The 20,710-nt window shown below is 32.6% G+C and overlaps 1 protein-coding gene across 1 annotated transcript; it reads left to right on the top strand.

The window, feature by feature from the left end:
- The first annotated feature begins 270 nt into the window (after window positions 1-270).
- LOC122019734 (calcium-dependent lipid-binding protein-like) lies at window positions 271-12,821 on the top strand. Its single transcript, XM_042577231.1, has 11 exons — window positions 271-597; window positions 1,233-1,334; window positions 3,416-3,466; window positions 7,176-7,296; window positions 7,901-8,019; window positions 8,119-8,217; window positions 8,807-8,887; window positions 8,982-9,067; window positions 10,350-10,575; window positions 11,998-12,165; window positions 12,304-12,821. Exons 1-11 carry the CDS (start codon window positions 493-495, stop codon window positions 12,655-12,657), a joined length of 1,512 nt encoding a protein of 503 aa, XP_042433165.1. The 5' UTR covers window positions 271-492; the 3' UTR covers window positions 12,658-12,821.
- The last annotated feature ends 7,889 nt before the right edge of the window (window positions 12,822-20,710 follow it).

The following is a 20,710-nucleotide window of genomic DNA, read 5'->3' as shown; positions in this document are numbered from 1 at the left end:
AATGTACATAAAAAATATTGTTAGACAAGAACTAAGAGAAACTGAGAGGCACCAGACTTATCAGGGAAAAAAATATCGCCCTTAATTTATAATTTTTTTGCACAACAAGATAACTAGACACCTCTTTTTATATTTAGAGTATTTTAATGATTTCTCTAATTATAATTTAATTTCCCTGTGATTTAATTATCCAATGCCATTTTTAGGCGCCATTTATTATACCAATAATAATTACACAAATTAATGATGCAGGGCCCATTTGTTCCCTCCATCTTCTCCAAGCAAAGCCACCCGATGCCACTCGTTTCGTAACGCCGACAACTCACTCGACTAGTCAACTTCTCTCCCTTGTCTTCTGCTGCCGTAACGCCTCGATACCGTTCGGTTTCTCGTCGGCAAGGGATCGAATCTCGCTGGAGTTGCCGATCGGGTCGGTTTGGTCTTCGATTGGATTGGTGGTGGCCTTTCTGGAATTCGAGGCCCGAGGCGAGGATGGGGCTGATCTCCGGGCTGGTCATGGGGGCGATGGTCGGAGTCGCGCTGATGGCTGGGTGGGCACGCATGATGAGGCGCCGCAGCTCTAAGCGCGTCACCAAGGTGCGAATTTTGTTCTCCCCCTCTTCTCTTTTGGGATCTTGTTTGACTACCTTGTTGACTTGAAGCTTTTGATGGATAGGATCGCGCCTTGTGAGTAATTTGAGCGGTATTTTAGTGTAGTGTCATTTTGGATCTGGAATTGCTACGGAAATTTTGCTCTTCGTATTGTCATGAATGACTCTTGAAATTATCGAAGATTTTTATTCTATTTATCTCCCTCTGGTTGAGTTGACAGAAGGGGCAGGACATTACTAGTACTAAGCCGCTGCTTGGCTTTGATAACAGCTTACGCTAGATCTTCCTTTTTCGTTGAGGATCGTCTCAACCAAAGCGCTCTGGAGCATGGTCGATCGATCTATGAAACATTGTATTGGAATCAAACGACTCTAGGAGGTGGTGACTGAGTCCATAAAATTTATTTTCAACAAGCACCAAGCAAGAAACAATCAAGTCAAGTTCATTATTATGGCCAGTTTATGGTTTAACTTGGTTATTGTAGCTTGCTGCATGTTAATGTGATCATTTTTCTCTATTTCACTGGAGAGATTAATTCGGTCATGCTTAGGTTAGCTAGTGATTGCAGCAGCATGAATATCAAATTATGGACTAATATTTTTATGCTCACATATCTACAGGCTGCTGACATAAAACTTCTTGGGTCTCTGGGTAGAGAAGATCTGAAGAAACTATGTGGCGATAATTATCCTGAATGGATTTCATTTCCTGCTTATGAACAGGTTATTTCAACAGAATAATTATCCATATTCAGACCTGTTTTTTTTTTTTTTTTGACATACTTCCGAAATGTGCATTCATTATGCTATCTTGTTGACATTAGATATTTCATCATGGGTTCACGGGCTTATGGTAACATTTTGAACCAAAAAAAAGAAAAAACTGAATGGGCTCTGAAACTCAATGTGAACTGGTAGATGAGAACTAGGTGTCTTACATTTTTTTCAACTCCTTAAAAAGTTTAGTAGTTCTTGTAAAAGCTAATGAGAACAGGAATGTAAAGTATCCTTCTTCACCTTCCGTCCATTTTGAACACCTGAATCATGAGTTCTGATAAGTAGGTGACGTTCAAGAAAGACATGAAGAGAGCATAATAGCACGAATACTCTAAATTTTTTTTTGAAGTCACGTGTCAGATACGGCAAAATTGGTATTGTTGACTTTCTATAGGTTTGACCAGTCGGATAGGTTTTTCTAATACGGTTGGGTGAGATTGCAAAAAAATTAAAACTTTAAGGGGTCAAATCGAAAGAAATTGAACTTTGGGGGACTAATTAAGAAATAGTTGAAAACTAATTAGGCTTGATGGCCCATTAGCCATAGCCTTGTGTGTCTGTGTCACCGGCCTTCTTCTTCCCCTCATCAACGCACAACTTCATCTCTATCACCATCAGAAAGTTGCCGGTAGCCGCCGCACCACCGCCCAAGCTCGCCGCTCACCATTGCGGTGCTGCCCAAGCCCCACAGCCCATAGGTATGTTATCACCATTCATTCTTTCTATTTTTCTTTCTGAAATTGTGAATGGTGAAAGAGATAGGAAGGAAGAAGAGTGTTGGTTGGACTTTTCCTAAATGACATTTCTCCAACGAACAATATTATTGTTTCTTGATTATGTAAAAAGTGGTGGATGATTCTGGTTTATAGACAAAAAAGATGAGGTTGGATTTTTAAATAATAAAAATTTATAAATCAGCATTGATGTTTTTATGTGAATTTGCTGTCTGTCTGTTCATGGGGTTTCTAAATTTTATTTTTTGTGTGGATCAAAAATAAAAAACATTGTGTATATATATATATATATATATATATATATTTTTAATTTGTTGTATCCTAGTCTTATCGTGTCTTATATTTTCAAAATTTGCTGTATTGCCGTATCCATATCATATTTGATACGATACCTGTACGCGTATCCATGCAACATAGGAAGAGAGACAAGGGCTAAAAATTCTAAAATGATGATCCTGGATGGGTATCCTTGGAATTTTGACACGATGCATATCATGATTATTAGCTGTTATTATGGTTTAGGTAGAATGCTATTTTATGAAACTTGTTGCTAGTTGCTTCAACATGGACAATATATAATATGAACAAAGGCTAGATAATCATTTCAAGCTACCAGATTTAATGATGAAGTGGTTGAGCTATTTGAAGTTGCAACTGGGAATCTCATCAGTAGTTAAATAAACTACCCAGTTATTTTGTAACTGTCATCTGCATTCTTTCATCCTTGTTTTTTTCATAGATGTAAGACCTAATTTTGTTTTGTCTTATGATGGAATTTGACTACAAGGCCAGGAACATCCCGAACGTCACCCATCTCGGATTGCTTGACACTGAGCACACTTAACTAGGTTTAGGTAGAACCTATCTAGTTCCACCAAAACGTGTCTCATTACCTATAGCACATACTTAATCCATTTAAGGTATTTAGACCCATGACCTAGTCACACTTTCCCTACTTCGGTGTCCCTACTTTGGTGTGGATTTTGGTTCGTTCTTGCTCCTGCATCCTAGAAGCTTGACAAGAGCTACACCTTATCGGATCTCTCTTCTCCAACAATCACTCCCTGGCCTTGTCACACCAGGTCACACCACTAGGCCTTTGGTATTTTTCTTTTCCTAATAGTTATTTCTCTTTTTAAATGGGATGATGTATTTTTTTTCCCTTCACGCATCCAAGGTAAAATGAAAATCTTGGTCTCTTGGCAGTATCTTCATTTGATTGTTTTATTTCGCTTGGTTCAGTTTTACACAACTCTCTTTAATAAATTTAATTTGTGTTCAGTTTTTTTCCAGGTGAAATGGCTGAACAAAATGTTGGGTAAATTGTGGCCTTATATCGCAGATGTAAGCTTAGTGATTTTCTGTTTAGAACTCTACCTCTACTCTAAGATTTAAATTATTAATATATCTTTTATTCCATTTATAAGAGTTATTCTGAGTTTATGATTAGTAATATTGAATAATCTCATTTCTTTTGGATGCTCTAATTTTTTTTTATTGTATTGACGGTTTTAATAGCCAATACAATAGCTAAGAAAGAAGCTAAGCAAAGAATGAAACTTTTGAATGATAATATCAAAAATTGGATACAAAAGAAAGGGTAGGAGACATTTATAGAATAGCTAAAGTTAGAGAAAGGAAGATAAGAGATCTTATCCAAATAAAATATATTAAAGATGAATGTAATAAGGTACTAGTAAACGATGGAGAAATAAAAGAATGGTGGAAGAGGTATTTTCATCAACTTTTTAATGAAGGTTTAGGTAATCAACTTAACTTAGGTAATTTAAGTAGGTCAAATAAGCATAAAAATTTAAATTTTTATCGTAGAATTCAAACTTCAGAAGTAGAACAAGCTTTAAATGAGATGCATAATGGAAAAGTCATTGGACCCGATGATATTCTGATAGAGGTATGGAAATGCCTAGGGAAACAAGGTACTTAATGACTTACAAAATTATTCAACATGATTTTAAAAATGAAAAAAATGTTTAATCAATGGAGGATAAGTACTCTAGTTCCCTTATATAAAAACAAAGGAGACGTACAAAATTGTGCAAACTATAGGGAATTAAACTAATGAGTCATATCATGAAACTTTAAGAAAAAGTAATAGAAAAAAGATTAAGGAAGGAGACCACGGTGACCGAAAATCAATTTGGGTTAATGCTGGAAGGTCAACAATAGAAGCTATACATCTTCTTAGGCAGTTCATTGAAAAATATCGAGAGTAAAAACAAGATCTATACATGATATTCATTGACTTAGAAAAAACTTATGATAGAGTCTCAAGAGAAATTATATGAAGAATTCTAGAAAAGAAAGGTGTTAGCGTAAGCGTAATGTTTTAAAAAGCACGAAGCGCGACGAAGCGCCGAGTCCAAGCCTCAAGCTTTATAAGTTTAAGCGAGCTTAGGACAATTTTAAGCGTAAAAAAGCGTTTTTTATTTTTAAATAAAATTAATTATTTTAAACAAATAAATAGATCAAATAATACTTAAACATGATAAATTTAAGGTTCATGCCCTCCCACATGATTTCACACCTTTTCCTTTGATTCCCGAAATATGAATTTTGTGCCTATATATTCCACCCTTTGTAACTTTACCACACAAAATACATTTAACAGAGTCAGGATTTTTTGGATCTATAAACACTGCCGTCTCCCATCCAACATCACCGGACTCTTTTTTCAATTGTTGTCTTTAGAATTAAAGTTAGATGCCATCGAAGAATCATTTTGTTCCATTGATCCCTACGAAATACAAGTCCAATTGACCATATGCGCACAATCCAAATTTCTCCAAATAAAAGATAATTAACACGAATTAAAATTAAAGTACATAAAAAATACTTCATTACCATCACAATAATTAATTAAAAACAAAATTTCGAACTGATAAAACTTGTAAGGCAAAAACAATACTCTGCTCATTGAACTAGGACTCTAGGAGTAGATTTATGATAAATAATTAATGAATGAGAGACTTAAACAAAAAATTCCTAACAAAATTCTGCAATCATTTACAAGATCATGTACCAAGAAATAAAATCTTAATTCTTAACAAAAGACATGCATTTAATATGATAAAAATAAACAGAACAACTATCTACTACATGATCTACATCTACATGCCCTTTGTTGGTTGCTTCAACAAAAAAGGATCGCATGATCTGAATTTGTCCTAATAATTGGTAAAAACAGAGATGACCATGAATCACATATCAGAGAATGGCGATCAAATCGAAACCTGCTTTCGAGCGAGAGGTCGATCTACGAAATTTCAATAAATCGTCGGCGAGACTAACCGTGCAGAGAAGCGGAGAATGGATAGGAAACAAGAAGACAAGATCGGACAGAAACCGTCGCCCCTGCCGCCGCCGCCGCCCCACCGCCGATTTGTTTGCAAAATTTGAAGTCGGTGACAAGTTGTAATACTCTCCGATCACTTTTTCTAGGTTTTCTCGATAGCAGGCAGATAGGGGGTTTATGACAGATTATGACTTTTCTCTCAAGAGTTGAGAGACGTTGTGTCTCTTCGTTTTCTCTAATTTTTTTTCTTATGTTCTTTAAAAATTTACAAATCAATTAAAATTATAAATAAAAAATCGCGCTTAAGCGCTATTAAGCGTGCTTAATCATGCTTAATTTGGTCAAACATACTTTGACCGCTTTTTTCCCCGCTTTCACCTAAAGCAAAGCTTTTCTTCCTCGCTTCGCGCTTAAGCGGCGCTTAATGACACTTTTTAGAGCACGAAGCGTAACATTTATTGAACTAATTAAGGATATGTACGAGGATGCAACAACTAGAGTAAATACTTCAGGCGGAGTAACTGAAGTATTTCCAATAAAGATAGGGTTACATCAAGGATCATCTCTAAGTCCTTATCTTTTTACACTAATTATGGACAAACTCACTGCCCACATTCAAGACATAGTACCGTGGTGTATGTTGTTTATAGATAATATTATTTTGGTAGATGAAACACGTGAAGGAGTAAATGCTAAACTTGAATCTTAGCGAGAAACACTAGAAGGCAAAGATTTTAGGCTTAGTAGAATAAAGACAGAATACATGAAATTTAAGTTTAACAATATTAGACATAATGAGATAATTGTTAAGATAGGAGATGACGAGTTGCTTGGAACTAAAAGCTTTAGATATTTAGGATCATTTTTGCAAAATGATAGAGGGATTGAGAGAGATATCTTATTAAAATACAAGCAAAATAGTTGAAATGGAGGAGAGCGTCGGGTGTTTTATGTGATCGTAAAGTACCTCTAAAATTTAAAGAAAAATTTTACAAACCGTAGTTAGACTTGTTATGTTATATGGAATTGAATGTTGGGCTATGACTCGAGCACATGAGCAAAAGATGAGAGTTGCCGAGATGAGGATGTTAAGGTAGACGTGTGGACATACAAAAATGGACAGAATAAGAAATGAGAGCATTAGAAAGAAAGTCAGAGTTGCATCTATTGAGGGAAAACTCCGAGAGACACGTTTACTTAGATGTCCAATAAATGCTCCAGTTAGGCGATGTGAAACTATGACAAACATGCATATCAAACGAGGAAGAGGAAGACTAAAAAAGACTTGGTTAGCAATAATAAAACAAGATAAAATTTATTTAAGTATAGATGATGATATAGTAGGAGATAGAGCTCAATGACATAAAAGGATCCATATAGCTGACCCTACGTAGTGGGATAAGGCTTGGTTGTTATTGTTGTGACGGTTTTAATATTTCAGTTAGAAATATCACACTGCAAAAGAGGAATTTTTTTTTATTGGATTGGCAGTTGTGGTATTTTTTTTATTGGATTGGCTGCAGTCTGAATCTAAAAATGTGAAATTGTGTTTCCTTCTGTTATTGACTGTCAACAGTGGGTGCTAATCCTACTGTCATAAATTTTGTTTTGTTTATTTATGATTTTTGATATGTTTTAAGTTATTTTCTTTATCCAATAGTATATATCTTCTGATTTGCTAGTATTTGAGTTTATCGAATTATAATTGCATACTAACTTATAGGTTTTTCTTGGTCTTAGGCAGCAACACTGGTAATCAGGGAAACAGTTGAACCATTACTGGATGATTATCGTCCTGCAGGAATAACTTCCCTTAAATTCAGCAAGCTATCTCTTGGGACTGTACCACCTAAAATTGAAGGTTTGTTTAGGTTTTGGTTTCAAACATCTATATTTTGAATAAAATTATATATGCTTCCAGCCTTCCATTGTATAGGAAGTCTATATTTCTAATTATTTTTTATATGCTTCCTTAATTGTTAGAACAATCAACAATGTCGCTCCATTTTGCTATTGTCCTGTTGCTTAAAATACAACTCTAACTCTTCTCATAGTGTTTATTTCTCACTGACAGATTTTGAATTAATTTTACCATCTATGAATTTTGTTTTCACAGTGAAATAGTAATTAGTTATGCCAAAATGGGAGGGTATATATGACTGTTTTCTTCTCTTTATTTTCTTCAAGGCAAACTGAGTTTATGAATTATACTTTTCTAATTCTTTCCATTAAGCTTCATGGCGTAGTTTACTTATTCACAGTGAATTGAAACTTTTGCCTATGTGAATCTATTCTGATTGATTCCAGTCTGAACGGTACTGTTTTCATTTTGATTCTTTTCATCATCTTGAGTATTCTGACTTTTGATTCAGGAGGAGACTTCAAACAACATAAACCATTGAAATTAGCTATTCAGCTTAGTTAAGTTGTACATTGTAGTTTATGCATTTATCTTTTTTTCAAAGGTATCCGAGTTCAAAGTCTCAAGAATAGTCAAATTACAATGGATATAGATTTCCGGTGGGGTGGAGACTTAAGCATAATTCTTGCAGTTGAAGCACTTGTTGCTTCACTTCCTATTCAGGTTTAGTAGTTGATTGTAATTTTCTAAGAATCTATGTTGCCCTTGATTATATTTATGCCTTATGAGATTGTATGTGCTTCTTCACTTTGCTGGTTGTAGTTAAAAGATCTCCAGGTCTTTACTGTCATACGTGTTATATTTCAACTTTCTGAAGAGATACCCTGCATTTCTGCTGTTGTTGTTGCCCTTCTTGCTGAGGTATGTTACTATTATTTGCACAATTATGTTATAATGTTGGCTATAGTTTACGATCATTATCTGAAACAATCTTTGTTATTATTCTAGACGATTATCACATATGTTTTCATGTTTGGTCTAACTTCTTTGTTAAACTTCAACAAATTCCTGTCAACAACTATTTAGTTATTACTGGTTTAGATGATACATGGCAGGGGAGTTCAAAGCACTGCCATATGGCATCCCAATTTTGTGCGCAATCACTAGTAACATTGTTAGCATAGATTTGTCCAATGGAAAATTTTGTGAAATTTTGGTGTCAAGGTAGATTGCTGGCAGTGTGGAAAAAACCTATCCAAGCTGTGAAATGTGTTTAACTTCATATTTTTCCTGCCGTATCATGGAAATAATTTCAGCACTTATTGTTTCTGTATATTTGCATGTAACTGATGTATTTGACTTTTCTGCCAATGTGGTACACTTTACATTATTCCTGCCATATCAGGAAAACAATTTTGCCAGATATTGCTTCTGCATATTGCATCTAACAGATGTACTCAACTTTGATTTTTTTTTCAAGTTTATATTGACTTGTGCGTTTTCCTTTCAGCCAAAGCCTAAAATAGATTATACATTGAAGGCTGTAGGAGGGAGCCTTACTGCAATTCCTGGCCTTTCAGACATGATCGATGTAAGTTTAGTTTCTTATAATCTCTTTAGAAACTTGATATTATTTTTCAAAGTCATCAAATAATGGTGAAGCTCATTCTGTATTTGATATGTAGGATACTGTCACTACAATAGTCACTGACATGCTTGAATGGCCCCACAGAATTGTTGTTCCACTTGGCGGGGTTGATGTCGATGTTAGGTACTATCTCTGTTTTTGTATGTTTATCATGTTTCTTTGGTTTATAGAATATTTAACTGAAAGCTATTATGCACTTTTAAGCTTATCTCACTAAAGTCAGTGTAACTTAATTTGGTTCCTTTTGTTTATTCTTTCTGGGGGTAATACCGGCCTCTCTTCAAGACTTTTTTTAGACTTTCTAGTTCATATTGGACCATTCATGTATTATATGATCCATGAAACTGGAAACTATTATGATATGTAAATATAGTTTCCAGGTACACGCAATGCTTATTTTTACTCTCGCCTAATAACTTCGAGATCCTCTGTGATGTTGGTCTGAGAAATTAAAATGTTAAACAGGACTTTGAACAATCCTTTTTCCAGTTTTCTTTAGTTAAATTAGATATCTAGCTGTCCTATAAACCATTAATAAACCCTTTGTTCTTGTAAAACACATTAAATGTCACATATTGGCAAATATTTTGTTTAAGCCAGTTGCTGAAGATTTGCATGCTAATTGAAGAAATGTAAAGGATGTTCAAGTTATTAAGTTGACTATTACAAAGAATGTTCGAGTTATCAAGTGAAACTACAGTTTGATGAATCATCAAACATCAGTAATAGCAATTGGATGTTGTTCCAAAAAGTTGTGCCTGCTTCTTTTTGTTAGCTTTCAGTCACTTATTCAAAATTTTATCACATGCTGCAGTTTTAAACAAATCATTAGAGTACTGAACATCAAAATCAGAATACACGCTGATCACCAAAATCTTTAATGCCATTTTTCATTTAATTTTAGCTTTATTTTATGTTCATATCTGTCCTTTTTTGTTCTTTCATACAACATTACAACCCAAAATTTGAGGTTTGCCACATGGATTTGTTCTTGATATTAAACTGAGCTTATATTACTAAAAAATTTTCATGTTGAATACTAAATCTCGAATATGTAGAACTCCTGTTAGGATTTTTTTCACTCCGTTTAACTTAATTAATCACCCAGTCTCCATCTATCCCTTATCTAAAGACCAAACAACTCTTTAAAAGCTACTCCCTGCCATTCAAATTGCTATATAAATTTAGATAACCAAGTGTTTCATGCCATATTCTATGCCCTCTTTCAAATTTGGAATGACGTTCAATTAAATCTATAGCTTTCATGCCCTAGAGGTACATTGAGAAATAGGATTTTGTTTCTTTCTTCTACTAACCAGAAATCTATAATCTAGTATTGCATTGTAGGTTTTGTATTCCCTTCAACAATAATTTGATGAATCGATTTGTTTATGATGTTGTGCAGCGAGCTAGAGCTTAAACCACAGGGAAAACTCACAGTAACAATTGTTCGAGCTAATAGTCTAAAGAATCTAGAGTTTGTGGGAAAATCTGATCCATACGTGGTTTTATATGTTCGCCCAACATTCAAAGTTAAAACAAAGGTAGTGGACGACAATCTCAACCCTGTGTGGAATGAAACATTTCAACTGCTTGCTGAAGACAAGGAAACACAATCTATTATTTTTGAGGTACATTCTTGTATCTAACTCTTTCAAATACATGGTAGATCTTATCTCCTACTGCATTAATTGTAAAACAAAGATGAGACTTGAGAGTATATCTGGATGAGAAGGCAAAGCTTCAATTTCATGCGACGAAAAAGGGAGAAAATTTATGTGTTCTATAATTGATTCAGGTAGATGATGCATAATGCATTACTAGGTAATTTGTTATGATGTGTTCACTACCATTCTGTCCACTTGGCTAGACTCGATGACCTCTTTTAGTGTCTACATATGTACAAGAAACAGAAAGAGCACCTAAGTTGTGATTACTCTTCCATGATCTATTATTACTTATCCATTGTTTATGAAAAGTGGGGCATCATGCTACCTTCAGTTTTTTTCCTGTTATTGTTGTATTTGTTAAAGTAAAAATAAAGAAAGGAGTAGAAGAACCAGTTCTGCATTAACATATGGCCAACGCATGTTTTGATTTAGGTTCTGCTATTGCTGTTCTTTTGCCCATGTTAGTTTTTGTAAAAGCTCACGATCCTGACTTTTAGCTTAGGTTGTGTTAAAAATCATAATCTTTGCGAAAATATTTGTTAGGATGTGTTGTATGTCACTAGCAGCGTCAAGTTGCAAGGCTGCACATGAAACTGTCATTTTTTCTTTAGTGACACCAATGTGTCAACCTATGGCGGCGCTAGGATATTTTGCCTAACTGGACATCAGATCTCAAACAATGGGAGAGTCATGGGTGAGCTAAGGGGTTGTTATGCATGGATGAACAGGAGGAAGATTGGGAGAGACACGGGCCTTGAGGTGGCGAACTGACAGGTCTAGTTGAGAACAACCAAGGGGATCATTGATCCCAATTCATGTTGTGGATTCATAAGCTGAGAGTCTAATATTATGTGAGGAGCAGTGTTTTGAAAATTAGAGTTAGCCAATTCAAACAGTTAAATTGGAAACCAAAGGTCAACCTAGTACCAGGTTAGTTTAAAAATGTTGTTGTAAATGGAAATTATATACAACTGTAGTGTTGTAAATGGACAATTAAGGATGAAGTGGTAGCTCTTGGCTTCAAACTTTATATTTTTTTTTTGAAAATTATGGTAGGAGTAGGACGCTTGTACTTAGCAAGAGGTTCTTATACTATCTAAGATTATGATGTGGCATGATTTCAGTATGTCTCTCTATTTTTATTGTGCAGTCAGCACATTATTTTTACTGTGAGAACTGATGAGCAACTTCCTTAAGAGCATACATCACTGTATCATGTAAACGGGAAATGAAGTGAACCACTTAAAGCTGACAAGAAGATTTATTCTATCCTTGTAGTGACTACAAATGCTCCATGCCAGCTTTTACCATATATGATTGATAGTTCCTTCGTGTGTCATTAGATACCTTTTTTTCACTAATATTTGTTACTTGGTTTTCCAGGTTTATGACGAAGACAAACTTCAACAAGATAAGAAAATGGGTGTCGCAAAGTTAGGCTTGCAAGAATTAGAACCTGGTGTTACGAAAGAAATTCAGCTAAACTTGCTTGCATCACTAGATACACTAAAGGTCAAGGATAAGAAGGACAGAGGGAGTCTTACCATAAAGGTCAGTATGGTTTGAGATGGACTTCTTCGTCGTGCTGTGATTTTTGAGATCAATTCATATGTTTGCTTCAATCTAGGACAATGTGTTCTAATATATGAGTCAGTTCATATGATCAAGTTCCCAATTATCTTCCATCAGGTACTGTATCATCCATTCACAAAAGAGGAGCAGCTTGCTGCACTAGAAGAAGAGAAGAGGATTTTGGAGGAGAGGAAGAGACTGAAGGAAGCTGGGCTCATAGGAAGCACAATGGATGCACTTGGTGGCGCAGCATCCCTGGTTGGTACAGGTATCGGAGCAGGCGTGGGCTTAGTTGGTTCTGGCGTTGGTGCAGGTGTTGGCCTAGTCGGCTCCGGCCTCGGCGCTGGTGTTGGGTTGGTCGGAAGTGGATTCGGTGCCGTGAGCAGAGCTGGGAAGTTCATGGGTAAAAGTGTGACGAGTCAATTCAGCAGCTCAAAAAAGAACGGCCATTCAGATGGAAACGCAACCTGAAAGTTGTAAGATTCATTCGTTTGTAGCACTCATTGTCTGTATGTTCTACCACAATCGTGCAATAAACAGTGTGATGTGTACAAATGTTCCATGCGGGTTGTTTTCTGTATGAATGATTGGTTACACAGATGGATTCCAAAACTAAGAAACTTAAGATTCGATCATTGTGCTTCCTTGTAATATTACCGGGTAATGTTACTCTACATAAACTAGTGATAGACATATAGCATTCAGTTAATTCAGTCAATAATTAAATTAAATTAATCAAAAATATTTTAATTAATTAATTTGAATTTAAAATTAATTATTGCAGTTAACATCATATTAACAAAATTTATTTTAAAAATAAATAAAAAATATATAAAAATTAACAATTAAAATTTGATATTTTTTTTATCATCATTCAGGCTTAAAATAATAAAAATTACCAATAATATTAAATATCAAAAATATTATAAATTGTATATAAAGCCTGATAAATAAAAATTCAAAATTTATTTTTTTAATAATTCGATTAATCAAAATTTTAACTTCAAATTGAAATGGAACAGAATTAATCAATATTTTTAAAAATAAAAATTAAATTTCTGAGTGACCGAATTAAATTTCTGAAGTAATTTGGTATAGTTGGGTTTTTTTTTTTTTGATTTAATAGAATAAGTTGCACACTTTTTTTTTTTCATTTTACCAAGAATTGTCCTTCACTAATGGCATTTCCAAAGATACAACCTTGAAAAAAAAATCATAATAAAGCATAAATAGATAATTCAGGAGGAAGGCTAATGTTCGACTAATTAGATATGTTTTATATAAAAAAATCAAAAAATTAAAAATTTAAAGGTAAATTAAAGGGTTTTTTTTCCCCTTTTTTTTGTTAGTTATATAGATATGACCGGTCCAATAAATTTTAATGACCTATGTAATTATGCTAGGTCCCAATTTTTATTGGGGGCCGTTCACTACAAAAAATAAAGGATTTCGGGATAAAATTGGGGACGAATTTTGAAAAAAAATTCGTTGCAAAAATTTTTGCGACAAAATTTGGGACGAAAATTTTTTCGTCCCAAAATGGTTGATGCCAACTTTTGGAACGAATTATGGATTGTTGCAAATTTGGGGACGAATTTGGGGACGAATTTGGCGACGAAAAAAATTTTCGTCCCCAAATTCGTTGCAAAAAAGTATAGAAATTTGCAACGAAAACTGTTTTTGTTGCAAACCTAGGAACAAATTTAGGGACGAATTTAAATAAATTATCCGCCAAAATTGTCTTGATTTTTGCAACAAATTTGGGGACGAATTCGGTGACAAATTATATTTTGTTGCCAAGTTTGTCCCTAATATTGCAACGAATTTGGGGACAAATTCGGTGACAAAATTATTTTTGTTGCCATCTTTGTTCCTAATTTTGCAACGAATAATAAATTTGTTGCAAAACTGGCAACGAATTTCGCAACAAAAACTTGCTAAGTTCATTGCACACCAGATAAATTTTCGTCCCAGAATTCATCCCAAATTCTGGGACGAAATTTGGGACGAAATTTGTGGATTCGTCCCAAAATTCGTCCCAGAATCTGGGACGAATCCACAATTCGTCCCAGATTCTGGGACGAAATTTGGGACGAATTTTGTGGATTCGTCCCAAAATTCGTCCCAAAATCTGGAACGAATTTTGGGACGAAAATAATTTTGTCCCAAATTACGATAGAATTGGGACAAATAATTTTCGTTGCCAAATTCGTCCCTATTTCAAATAATTTTTTCCAGCTTCAATCTCTTTCTGCAATACAATCCAAATACATACAAACCAAATTCAAATAACAAATAATATGCATTCAACACATCATAATTTAACATTCAACACATACAAATTTAACATTCAACACATCGATCAACTCATAATTCAAGAAGTATAAAGTTTGCAACAAAGTTTACAATATCCATCTTGTTCAAGCTACTAGAAAATATGATACAAAGTTCAACAACCCAATGTTTTATAAATCCATCATCCAACCAACAACACTAAGAATACATATAGTCATCTTCATGAGCCACAAAATCTTTGATCCCCATCAAATCTCTTTTGCCTACATAACAACAAACAAATAAACTAGATCATGTCTAACAAGAAAGATTGTAAATATTATACGATATGACCATGTAAAAAGAATAATTGGAAACAAAACATAAATATGAAATTCCTTAAACATTCTAATAAAAGCCCTAAATATAATAAAAGTCATATTTACCAACGATATGAATCATCTATGTCATAACAACGGTAAAGAAAATTATAAGAATTATTTTGAAGCTAAGTACATGTATCGTAACTACGATACAACCTAATATAATTGACACATCATATAGAGAAAAAGAGAGAGAGATATTGTGAAGTATGATATTAGGGTTTAAATTTTCTCACTTAGTTAACTTTATTTTTCATTTTAATTTGCTGAATTTATAGGTTTGTCTTTGGTTGATATTTAATGTAAACTAAAGGATGTTTAAAATAATTGTTCATTTCATTGTGTTAACTAGTTGACAATTTCATATGAATAACTTTAGCACATTTTTAACAACTCTTTACAAAATATTAAGGTAGGAGGATGCATCGTTATCTAGTAAAGAATTTTAGAATAGTGTAATATAATTCTAGATGAAATATAAAACTTTTATATATCTATATAGTTTTGAAACTATACATAGATCAAATTCAGAACTTTTATGCATAAATTAATTTAAAATAAATTAAATCAAAGACCGAAAGCTTATATCTTGACCTAGAGACATCGGAATTTGATGAAACAAGTTTCTATGCGTTCGTATCATTGCCCTGATCGTAAATATGTCACCATCCATATTTTTTAATTAATAATTTAATTTATTTAAATTTTTCATACCAAATTAGGTCAAATTGGAATAAAAAATTCCAAAAATAAATATATTTGTGAAAAAAAAATTTTATGTATATATTTACGATCAGGACAACGATACAAACGCATAGAAATTTGTTTCATCAAATTCCGATGTCTCTAGGTAGATATTTTTTAATACATATATAGGTTGCTATTAACTAAAAAGGTGTTGTGCAGTGAACGGTTGTAAATTAGTGTCTGAAAACTTAAATATGGACCTAGAGACATCGGAATTTGATGAAAAAAGTTTCTATACGTTCGTATCGTTGCCTTGATCGTAAATATGTCACCATCCATATTTTTTAAATATTATTTTAAGTGATTCAAATTTTTAATACCAAATTAGGTCAAATTGGAATTAAAAAATTCCAAAAATAAATATATTTGGTAAAAAATATTTTTATGGATATATTTACGATCAGGACAATGATACAAACGCATAGAAATTTATTTCATCAAATTCTGATGTCTCTAGGTCCGTATATGACGCGTCCCATTTTGTTTTTTTTTTTAAGATAATTAAATTTTTGGGACGAATCTCTGGATTCGTCCCAAAATTTGGGACGAATCCAGATATTCGTCCCAAACTTTGGGACGAATTCCTGGATTCGTCCCAAATTTTGGGACGAATCCAGGATTCGTCCCAAAACTTAAATTAATTTAAAATAAATTAAATCAAAGACCGAAAGCTTATATCTTGACCTAGAGACATCGGAATTTGATGAAACAAATTTCTATGCGTTCGTATCGTTGCCCTGATCGTAAATATGTCACCATCCATATTTTTTAATTAATAATTTAATTTATTTAAATTTTTCATATCAAATTAGGTCAAATTAGAATTAAAAATTCCAAAAATAAATATATTTGTTAAAAAATATTTTTATGTATATATTTACGATTAGGACTATGATACGAATGCATAGAAATTTATTTCATCAAATTCCGATGTCTCTAGGTCCGTATATGAGGCGTCCCATTTTGTTTTTTTTTTTTAAGATAATTAAATTTTTGGGACGAATCCTGGATTCGTCCCAAAACTTAAATTAATTTAAAATAAATTAAATCAAAGATCGAAAGCTTATATCTTGACCTAGAGACATCAGAATTTGATGAAACAAATTTCTATTCGTTCGTATCATTGCCCTGATCATAAATATGTCACCATCCATAATTTTTAATTAATAATTTAATTTATTTAAATTTTGTATACCAAATTAGGTAAAATTAGAATTAAAAATTCCAAAAATAAATATATTTGTTAAAAAAATATTTTTATGTATATATTTACGATCAGGACAATGATACGAACGCATAGAAATTTATTTCATTAAATTTCGATGTCTCTAGGTCCGTATATGAGGCGTCCCATTTTATTTATTTTTTTTAAGATAATTAAATTTTTGGGACGAATCCAGGATTCGTCCCAAAACTTAAATTAATTTAAAATAAATTAAATCAAAGACCGAAAGCTTATATCTTGACCTAGAGACATCGGAATTTGATGAAACAAATTTCTATGCGTTCGTATCATTGCCCTGATCATAAATATGTCACCATCCATAATTTTTAATTAATAATTTAATTTATTTAATTTTTTTATACCTAATTAGGTAAAATTAGAATTAAAAATTCTAAAAATAAATATATTTGTTAAAAAATATTTTTATGTATATATTTACGATCAGGACAATAATATGAACGCATAGAAATTTATTTCATCAAATTCCGATGTCTCTAGGTCCGTATATGAGGCGTCCCATTTTGTTTTTTTTTTTTTAAGATAATTAAATTTTTGGGACGAATCCTGGATTCGTCCCAAAACTAAATTTAATTTAAATTACATTAAATCAAAGACCGAAAGCTTATATCTTGACCTAGAGACATCGGAATTTGATGAAATAAATTTCTATGCGTTCGTATCATTGTCCTGATCGTAAATATATCCATAAAAATATTTATTACCAAATATATTTATTTTTGGCATTTTTTAATTCCAATTTGACCTAATTTGGTATTATAAATTTGAATCACTTAAAATATTATTTAAAAAATATGGATGGTGACATATTTACGATCAAATTAATGATACGAATGCATAGAAACTTGTTTTATCAAATTTCGATGTCTCTAGGTCAAGATATAAGCCTTCGATATTTGATTGTCTTTTTTAAAAAATAATGTCATTTTTGGAACAAATCCTGGATTCGTCCCAGATTTTGGGACGAATCCTGGATTCGTCCCAGAATTTGGGACGAATCCTGGATTCGTCCCAGAATTTGGGACGAATCCAGTATTTGTCCCAAAATCTGGGACGAATTCTGAATTCGTTCCAGATTTGGCGACGAATTTAGCAACGAAATGTTCTATTGTTGTAAATTTGAAACAAAACTTTTTTGTTGCAATTTTCGTTGGTTATTTGGGTCGAAATTTTTTTTCGACCCAAAATTTATCGCAATTTTGGGACGAATAATTTTCGTTCCAAATATTTGTCCCCAAATATATGTTTTTTTGTAGTGGTTATATTTACAAAAAATTTAACATTCATTATTTTACAAAATCTCCAATTGGTTGTCACCACGCACATTCAGATTATTAAATATACCTATTATATAAACGGTAAATTAGGGAAAAATCTCTAATCATAATCACAACTTTACATGTAGTCTCCAATCACAAAAAATTTTATTTCCACTTCCTGCATGCAAAGTATTACTTATTTCAACTCCCTCGTGTAAATATTGTTACCTAAATTGTCCCTCAGATTTTTTAGGTATAAAAAGTCTAAAAACGAGTATATTTTCGGTTAAATTCAACACTTTACACTAGAATCCAGTACTTTATGCTAGAATCGAATATATTTTCTATTAAAATTAACTCTTATATTTTTTCGGTACAAATAGTCTAAAAATGAGTATAATTCATATTAAATTCAGCATATTAAACTAGAATTGAGTATATTTTCTATTAAATTGAGCATGACTTTTTCCTGCTTAATATAATTCCTTATAAATTCAGCATTATTTGCTATTTAAAGAAAAAATCTAGTATATTTTTCATCCAATTGAGTATCATTTAAAGAAAATCTAGCATATTTTTCATCCAATTGAGGTGAAAAAAGAAGCGTACTCAATTTGATAGAAAATATACTATATTTTAATTTAATGTACTGAATTTAAGAGGAATTATACTGATTTTTGGACTTTTTATACCTAAAAGTATCATGGGCAATTAGATAAATATGTTTGACTAGGGATGAAAATCTAGTTTATTTTTCATCCAATTGAGTATTATTTTAAAAAAATCTAGTATATTTTCCATCCAATTGAGGTGAAAAAGGAATCGTACTCAATTTGATAGAAATTATACTAGATTCTAATTTAATGTACTGAATTTAAGAGATATTATACTGATTTTTGGACTTTTTATACCTAAAAGTATCATAATCAATTAGGTAAATATGCTTGACTAGGGAGTGGAAACAAAGATTTTTGTGGATGGAGACTGTATGTAAAGATTTGTTTGCCAATAGGGACTGCATGCAAATTTTTCCCTTATATAAGACTCATTTTCATTTATTCTTTCATCGTATTTTTCCAATTTGACAAAACCCTTGCTATCATGATCCATAGTGATCCTCATTCTGTTGCACCTTTCTCTTTACGAGGACATGACGTCCTTATGATGTGCACTGTATTTTTGAGATATGATTTAATCCGTTCAATCAATGAGAGGACATGAGAATACGAAAATTTTAAGACAAAGGATCTGATCTCCTGATGGAGTCAAAGAAAGAGAACAACAGACTAATGATATGGATCATGATCAACTCACTCTAGATATTAATGATAATCTATTATGCATCAATGGAGACCCAATTACAAGGGCTAAGGCTAGAAAGATGAAGGAAGCACTTAATGTACTAATTGAATATGTGAAGGCCAAAGCTACCATTAAATAAGGTTTGACCAAAAGCAAATCATTTGACATAGCCAACTTAATTCAAGTTTTAGATGAGCTTAATTAGCACTTAAGTCTCATGTCTATGTAGTAGGGATATGTAGGCTCAATTTAGACTCAATTTCTACTTTTATTTGGGTTGTAATATAGTCATAAGCTTAAAATGGCTAAGTAGTCTACATAGACCTTTACTAAATGAGTTTTCTTTTGGCCTTTTAGGGGGTTTTGGTCACTTTATGGCTATAAATAAAGGGGTGACGACTACGCATGTATCTTTGACATATTTTTCAATCTAAAGCACGGTGAGACTCTTACTTGTTGGTTTTTCATTGAATTAGGATTTATCAAGACATTTCCTTGTGGCGTTCGAAGACTTATCAACCTCCATCCCAAGGTTGTGGGGTCTACCATCTTCTATACCAAGGTTCATGCTTTCCTAAGCATTGGGTCAAGGTTCTTTTCATCAATATTATCGATTTAGTTCTTTCTTTCTTTCTTCTTCCATTCGTTGTGGGTTCTTGAGATATCTTTCTCTTTGGATTCACATCATTTGATATCATAGCTTTGGTTTTCTAAATTAATTTCGTTATCCTTTTTCTTTTGTGCTTGAATCTTTATTTATTTTGTTCAACATTATCTACTTATCGTTATCATCTCAATCTTAGTGAGTTTTATTCATCTGGTTGCTATAAAAAAAAAGCTGAAATTCAAAAAAAAAAGAAATAAATTATTTTTAGTAAAAAAAAACTGAAAAATAAAAAAAGGTGGGTATAGAGAATTGTTATTACTATACTTGCATTTTTCAATTATGCATTTCCTTTAAAGTCTTGTCTACTATACTTGCATTTTCCAATTCCGTATTTTCTTTAAAGTCTTGCCTAGTATACTTGCATTTTCCAATTCCATATTTTCTTTAAAGTCTTGCCTATTATACTTGTGTTTTCCAATTCCGTATTTTTTTTAAAGTCTTGCCTAGTATACTCTGCATCTCCTTTAAAGTCTTGCCTAGTATACTTGCGTTTTCCAATTCCGTATTTTCTTTAAAGTCTTGCCTAGTATACTTGCATTTTCCAATTCCGTATTTTCCATTTAAGTTCTGCCAAAATTTCATTCTGGTAAATTTTCTTTCAGTCCTTAATATCAGTTTTCAATACTGCAACTTATATTGTTATATCAAT

This window comes from Zingiber officinale, chromosome 9A, assembly GCF_018446385.1.
Source record: "Zingiber officinale cultivar Zhangliang chromosome 9A, Zo_v1.1, whole genome shotgun sequence".
Taxonomy (NCBI): domain Eukaryota; kingdom Viridiplantae; phylum Streptophyta; class Magnoliopsida; order Zingiberales; family Zingiberaceae; genus Zingiber; species Zingiber officinale.
This window is presented reverse-complemented; position numbering and strand designations above follow the sequence as displayed.